At 50.2% G+C, this 8,023-nt stretch overlaps 1 gene segment (V, D, J or C); it reads right to left on the bottom strand.

The window, feature by feature from the left end:
- Positions 1 to 4,264: 4,264 nt before the first annotated feature.
- Positions 4,265 to 4,860, bottom strand: LOC131421212 (immunoglobulin heavy variable 3-23-like). The segment is given in 2 exon segments: positions 4,265 to 4,695; positions 4,800 to 4,860. Coding segments are annotated over 2 exon segments (477 nt in total).
- Positions 4,861 to 8,023: the final 3,163 nt, after the last annotated feature.

Below are 8,023 nucleotides of genomic sequence, written 5' to 3' on the forward strand. Positions count from 1 at the left end.
GGTGAGGGGCTGCGCTCTCAGGGCTTCTGTAGGGGAGGGGGTGGTTGTTGGGTGATGCTCTGAGGGCACAGACATTTCCATATTTAACCTAGTATACCTCTACTCATTTGCATATTCATAAGTCTAATTATTTCATACTTAAGACGTAGACCATCCTGAGAGAATATCAATGACACAGGGACCATGCTCTGTGGAATGCTGAGCGTCCAAGTCCTTATCCTAGTTTGCGGATATGTGTCCCCTGCCGCATCCCTGATCTTGTGCAGACAGAGCCCCTCCCACTGAGGAACAAGCCCCCACAGGACGTGCTCCCCATTGTGAACACACCTTTGAATGGCACAGAGATCACCTGAAACTGTTCTGGGCTTTGATGTCTGAAGATCTTATTCCTGGGATCAGAGTGTCTCCCAAAATGCTACTAGCATTGAATTCATAAAACCATCCCGGTCTTCCAGCTCCTTACAGTTAAGATATCTAGCAGCCCTAGAAATGCCCCCTTCGAGTGTGGTCTCACTGACTTATGGAGTTAGGTAAATGCTCCCAGTAGAGTAAGTTATTTATACTAACTTGAGCAGTCCTTGTCCAACTCTTTAGATTTTTTAATAGGAAAACCCAGTCCCTCACAGGAAGCCCCTCCCCAGCCCTCTCTGCACCTGTTCCTGGGCTAGAGCCCTGTGCTGGGTGGTCCTGAGCGCCCCCTTCAGCCCAGCCCCCACCCTGCATGGAGGGTCCTGTCTGAGATCACAGGGCACTTACCTCTTGGTGTCTCCAGTCCAGGGTTAATGGCTGTGCCCTGACTTCAGGATGCTCCTTCAGTGTCACCATATGCTTTTGACAACATCTCTTGAAATAGTGACATGGCCTTACTAAACCCACATGCTCTGCAGGGAGACCCCAAGCAAGGATTTTATGAAACCACCAGGGAGCCCCTTCCCTGGAGCTGCCAGATGCTCTGACACAGTCCACACTCATGTTGAGTCAGAGACCCTGGGGGCCTTTGGGGGAGGCTCCCATCTCCTTTAGGTTCCTCTGGTTTATCCTCACATCAGAGATACTTGCTCATAGGAACCATGGGGCTCACTGTCCAATCCACACCTACTATCCACACCCACTGTCCACACACACACACACACACACACGCACACAAGAGCTAATGGGCCCCAGATTTGCCCATCATCCCTATCCCTGGCTCATGGACAGTGCACCACCCTGACCTAGGCCTGGGCATGTGACCTCCTTTGAACAGAACAAAGAGACTCGATGCCAGTGGAGACTGGAAAGTGCACGCACGTTGGTTTGTCTGTTCTCCCAGCTCCTGGAATCCTGCACGTGCTGCAGTGAGAGGGGGCCAGGCTTGTCCTCTGGAGGGTCAGACCCTTGGCCAAACCAGCCCAGTCAGTGCCGCCAACACTGAGCCCCTGACATGTGGGGAGCGCCTCAATAGACCCACAGACCCAGCTGGTCCCCATTCTCAGAGGGCACAGCCAGGAGCCCCGAAGGCAGGGCCACGGAGGGCACTGGAGGGGTCAGTCTCCCCAGGAGCAGAAGCATGGGCTGACGCAGAAACAGGGACCCGGAAAAGCGAGCTTGGAGGGTCAGAGTCCCTGTGGACCAGTGTGTGGGGTGGGCCTCTGATGCTCCCCTTCTCCAGTGGGGGCGTCTCTCCTGGTCATCAAGTCCCTGTCTCACCTGTGCAGGTGGGCTCCGTGGGGGCACTGGCTTATCCTTTTAGTTCTGAGGTCCCTGGAACAGAATAGCTGCACTTAAAAAGCCTCAGCTGGGGAGATGCATCCCTTTCCTGGCCTGGTTAAAATAACTCCAGACTTGAGCCTGATGCTGCCCGTGGAGGGTCTCATGGATCTCCCCGTGGGGTGAGGATGTGCTGCTTGTGACCTGGGGAGGACTCAGACAATTGCAACAGTGTCCCACCCTCCATCCCATACACAGGGCCCTGGGCAATGCTGCTTTGCAGACTGTCTACCAAGAGTTGTGGCCTGATTCTGCCTCAAACCCAGGCTGGGCACTGGGACTCAGTCCCCCACACCAGGAGGCCTAGACAGTACGGGAGCTCTGTGCTGCCACTCCTGCTGCCCAGGACACTGCAGACACCACCAGGTGCATGAGCCAGGGGCTGGGGCTGAGGACAAATTCAGGATCATCCCCAACCACTCTTGGGCCTGCAGCAGAGGACCCTTGGAGACCCCCACATCGGTGGGAGGGGAGAGTCCTGAGAAATTGGAGGAAGGGGAGGCAGCGCTGCTGTCAGCTGACTCAGGTGAGGCTGCTCTGCAGGGTCACCTAGTGGACGGAGCAGCAGACAGCAGGTGAGGGAAGTCGGCTCTGTGAGGGATGCCGTGGGCTCCACAGGACACCTGGTCACCAGGATGGACTCGGGTTTCTCCATCCTCAGGGCCCCATTCTGTGGGTCATCTTCCCTCCTGACCTCCTGCCCTGTGGACCTCAGGTCCCACATATGTTGTGGAGACAGACTCACTGCTCAGTCACCCACAATTGTATCAGCCCGTTCCCTGTGGGAAATCCTGCCTCCTCCTGGATCTGCGTCTCTAGTGGAACCGTGATGATGGGTACACCTGGTACACCTGGAGGGTCTGCCTAGAGCAGGCTTTGGGTGGATTACCCAGTGATTAGTCCTCCCCTCGCCCTGTCCTTGAAGCTCACTGGATGGGATCTCTTCATGTATTTTTACACAACAGACGCAGCAGTGAAACTCCAATGTGTCAATCCACGCATTCATGTTAGGAAATTGTCTTAACCCATGTGGGCTCCTCTAACAACTTACATTGACTGGGTGGCTCATAAACAGCAGACGTTTATTTTTCACAGTTCTGGAGGCAGGGAAGTCCCAGATCAATGCTCCAGCAGATCTGGTGTCTGGTGAGAGCCCTCTTCCTGGACAACTGTCTTTTCACTGTAGCCTCTCAAGGAAGAAGAGGCAAAAGAGCTTGCTCCATCCTCTTCTATAAGATCAACAATCCCATCCATGAGGACTCCAACCCGTGACCTAAGCACTTCCCAAAGGCCCCACCTCTAATACCACCACACAGGGCATTAGGGTTCAACATGTGACTTTTGGAGACACAAGCGTTCAGCCATAGTAGCAACGAAAGAATCGGTTCATAATTCCATACAGTTGGAAGGCTACTCCAACAGAGCACCTCAAACTGAGTATTCTAATAGACCCTGCAGAAGCTTCTGATCCTTGGAGGAGAAAGCAGACCCACAACCTTCAGAACAAGCTGATGATCTTTGATGGTGGACAGCTTCCACCCGAGACATTGGTCCAAGATCTCTGTTTACTTCTATTATTATTTCATTATTACTCAGCTTGATTACAAATAATCATTCTTCTCATGTTCTATAGATTCAAACTGCTTTATACTTATAACTGTTATTTATCTCTTTTTTTCACTCATTTTTTATAGGTGTTAAGTGGAATAAGTAGTCAGACTATTTTTTGATGTTTGGCTGTGGATACATTAAGGCTCATTCCCCCCTCTCCTTCTGCCCACACCTGGCAAATCTGAGAAGAAAGCGTGGACTCTCCCTCCTTTGATGGTGGAAGGAGATTCAAATCACACAAGACCTGCTGTGAGCAGCACACTCTCGCCTCCCCCACCATGAACCACAATAAAACCCTGAGCCGGTCTCCTTCCCGGGCTCTACCAAACCATTTCTGATGTGCTTGAGGGGGCCGCCCTGCTCTCAGCGGACACTGCAATAATGGAGGTGATAAAATTTTTCATGTTCTCTAGGTGTGTTTGTCGCATTATCAACGTGGACATCCATACAAAGTTATGGTGGGGATTCCTCTGTCTTTGAATGGTGTCGGTTTCTATTGGTGCCATCGGAGTGGTGCCAAGTCAAGGACCACCACTACCTGGGGTCTTTCTTCTCTTTGTTTGGATTCGTCATGCCTCTGTTGCCCGATGTCCGGCCGACACATTATGCTGCTGTTTGCTGGCTGGTTGTACACTGGGCTGTGCTGTGCTGCATTGTGGAGTTAACATAAACTCTTTCATAGATTTACCTGACTTACTTCAGAAGCTTTGATAATTAATTGGAGTTTAGGCACAGGTGCGTCTGTAAGAGACTCTGCCTTTGGTCCATATGAGAATGTTTTCCTTCTATTACAACAGACTTTTCTAACCAGAGAACACAGAGGTAAGCACAGAATCACAAATCCAGAGAGGTTGTCTTGAGGAAACTGTTACATGAAAAGGAAGGCAGGACAGGAAACCATCCCTTAACCTCCATCTGCACCTGCCTCTGCGATGGTCCTTGAGTGTAGGGCCTGTGCGCCCCCTGGTGGTCCTGAGCCCCTCCTGCAGGGAGGTTTTTGTCTGGGCTCACAGGGACTTCCTCTCACTGTGTCTGTTGCACAGTAATACACGGCCGTGTCCTCGGTTCTCAGGCTGTTCATTTGCAGATTCAGCGTGTTCTTGGAGTCGTCTGTGGAGATGGTGAATCGGCCCTTCACGGAGTCAGCATAGTTTGTGCTATCAACACTAATAATGGATGAGACCCACTCCAGCCCCTTCCCTGGAGCCTGGCGGACCCAGCTCATGGCATAGTCATCAAAGGTGAATCCAGAGGCTACACAGGAGAGTCTCAGAGACCCCCCAGGCTTCACCAAGCCTCCCCCAGACTCCACCAGCTGCACCTCACACTGGACACCTGCAAACACAAAGACATCCTGGTCAGGAAAGTGTCACACATCCACTGATTCTCTTACTCACATCCTCTCACATACTCCATGTCTCTTGTTCTTCATAAATTACCTCTTAGAATAGCAACAAGGAAAACCCAGCTCAGCCCAAACTCCATGGTGAGTGGTCTGTGTTCAGTCCTGATCACCGAATGGGAACACCTGGGTACTCCAGGGCTGGGGCTCCTCTCCAGAGCTGCAGGGTCGGGGCTGGGCTGGTTTTCATCAGCAGAGGGAGGGCCCAATTTGCATGTCCTCTGACTATACAGGAAGCTCTGTGCATGGATGTCAACATAAAGGGCAGAGTCCCAGATTCTGGGGTTTTCAATGGGCACAATTCTGGTGAGAATTAGCCCCAGTGTCTGGGCCTGTGCACTTCAATAGTGGAACCAGTTGCCCCCTAAACTCACTCTAGGGCAGAGTTGGGCAGGCCTAGTGAGGTTTGGAGAACCCCTCTCTGTAATGAGGATATGTGTGAATTTTATGCATCCTACTGTTTACCTGAGAATGTCTTGTGAAGCAACTCAGATGTATTTTCAGAAGTTCCTCAAATTTTACATTATTATCCATCTACCTATAACTTTTCCAACCTATGATCCCTTTTTTACACATAATAGCTTTAGTGATGAATAACTGACATGTAGTAGACTGCACAGTACAGCAGTGTGCAGGCATTATCTAAATCTACAGGCATTTTATGGTTCTGGAGCAAGGAGCACTGTAGGGACAGCCCCACCCACTTCTCCTCTACCTGGCGTCATGCCCAGTGACCCACTTGAGGACCCTGTGGGGCAGCTCAGCTCATGTAGGTTCTCATGTAAGAGACGAGCAGGGAAGGAAAGAACCACCTTCCTGGCAGGGACAATGGACCCCATCAGTAGGATGGGGCTGGGATTTCACAATGGGGAGGGAAGAATACATTTAACTCTGTGTAAACCCACTAGAGTATTTTTGGAACTGGCCAATTTTCATGACATCTGCACAAGTTGAAATTTCAGTACATTAATGAGTGATAATAACTACATATATTTCCGTGAGAACATACAATGGTAAAATGCAAGTATATGTTCTCAGTCACATTGTGTTTAATGAAATGACCATATGCCATGGTCCTAGGATAAGAAAAATAAAATCACCCCTTACTTCTCTTCTTTGTCCCCTACCAAATGCAAATTAATAAGAAGCTCCAACCTTCCATTATTTCAAAAGAGACCCCAAATTCATTTTAAAATAGATGTCAATTCAGCACAACTACATGATCCACCCTTACCTGGGCTGCAGCATCTCCACACCATGTCCCCCTGTGGAAATATTCCACTGCATCTTCATCATGAGATGTTCAGAAGACACCTGACCTCACCTCCATCTCCTTCAGTCCCAGACCCCAGTGTGTCCCTCTCCTGAGCCTGCAGATGCTGAGCTACGTGAGCAGCTGGGTGGAGTGAGGGGGATGCTCTCCCCTTCATGGGGTGGATAAGCATGAGGGTCTGGAGACAAAGATGCACCTGGAAAAGGGCCCACAGGCTGCAGACCCTGTAAGAGTGGATCCCGTGTAAATGTTGACATTGGTGCCCTCGCCCCTGAGTGTGCTCTGGCTCCCTGACCTTCAAGAAGACCAACAGGACTGAAGTGTTGAGACAATGCTTTCCTGTCACTGGAACTTGGAGATACTGAGAAGCCTTGAGAGAGAGACATAGTGCTGATGGAGTGACTGTGGGCTTTCAACAACCACAAGGGCCATTTATACATGAGCTCTCTACATAGACATCAAGGGGAAATTTTAAATAATATAAAATAATAGCATGAATAGTTAAATAAATTAAATTGAGAATACCTAAGATCAGTAGGAATGCTCTTATTGAAGGTTAATTTGCTCATGTATGAAATGCAGATCAATGTACATCTAAATTCATAAAGTTATTTTCATGATTATATAAGTCAAAATTATCCTAGTTCCTGGTCCTTGAACAGATGGGTTATTACAAGTATGAGAGTTTATTCCAAAAAGGGAGGACATCTCTGTGTTTCCACAGCTTTTAGGAAATTGTTTGTACTGTCCGCATGTCAGGAAGAGGTTTACTGAGCACTGAGATAAAAACCCGCCCTTATGCCACCTCCCTTGTGAGGGGATGACCTCAGCAGTTCCTGTGTACCCCCTGGTGGTCCTGAGTTAACCTTGGTGGTCTTGAGCTCCCCCTGATAGTCCTGAGCTCCCTCAGGTGGTCTTGAGTGCCCACTGATGGTCCTGAGTGACCCCCTGGTGGTCCTGAGTGCCCTCTGGTGGTCCTGAGCCCCTCCTGCAGGGAGGTTTGTGTCTGGGCTCACACTGACTTCCCCTCACTGTATGTTTTCCACAGTAATACATGGCTGTGTCCTCGGTTCTCCAGCCTCTCAGCATTAAACAAACTTTCTTCTTGGAGATGTCTCTGGTGATGCTGACTTGGGATTTAAGAGTTGGGTCATAGTTTGTGCTTCCACTGCTCTTTATCATAACTACCGTCTCCATCCTCTTTCCTGGAAGCTGGTAGGTCCAGCTCACACCATAGCTGATTAAAGAGTATCTAGAGACAGAGCAGCAGAGGAACAGGGTCTGTGAGAACTTCACCAGGCTGATTCCCAACTCCCGCAGCTGCTCCTGGGGACAAGGAGTAAAACACACTATGAACCACACGACCAGTTTCCCTTCCTGAAATCCCTGAGACACTCCCAGCTGGGAGCTGCTGCCAGGCACAGGAGCACCCCAGCACAGCCGTGCTCCTGTGAAGGGCTCTTGTGAGAAGGAGACGGGCTCCTCAGCCCAGGACATGCCTTTCAGCCTGAGACTGGGGTCTGCTTTACATGCAGGAGGCACTGAGGACATACATGGGGGAGAAGAGGGGAGGTCTCTATCTGTCCTTCCCCAGGGCAGACAGCTTTTCTTATTCGCCTTAGAAGAACACAGAGGACAATGCCTCCGAGACTGTCTCTACCTGGTCTTCCCATTTCCAGACAAGCAGGAACAGGGTGGGTCTACAGAGGGAAGGGCAGGGGAGTAGAGAGCAGGGAGACGTGTTGTAAATGGAATGACTTTACGTTCACCCAGAGGGTAGAGACCAGGACTGTTACCCCGGCGTGTCTGCTCTTTCCTGCACATTCCAGTGGAGATCTCAGGATGTGGCAGGGTGGAACTTGTGAGGAGGGGTCTGCATTGGTGATGGGAAATACATTAATAAGAAAGGGCCTGGAATTGCTTGTCTTCCCATGCAACATTTGTCCGCGTGGCCATGATTTTTTTTCTGACCTTGACCCTCATTTCTT

Source organism: Diceros bicornis, chromosome 24, assembly GCF_020826845.1.
Source record: "Diceros bicornis minor isolate mBicDic1 chromosome 24, mDicBic1.mat.cur, whole genome shotgun sequence".
NCBI classification, from domain to species: domain Eukaryota; kingdom Metazoa; phylum Chordata; class Mammalia; order Perissodactyla; family Rhinocerotidae; genus Diceros; species Diceros bicornis.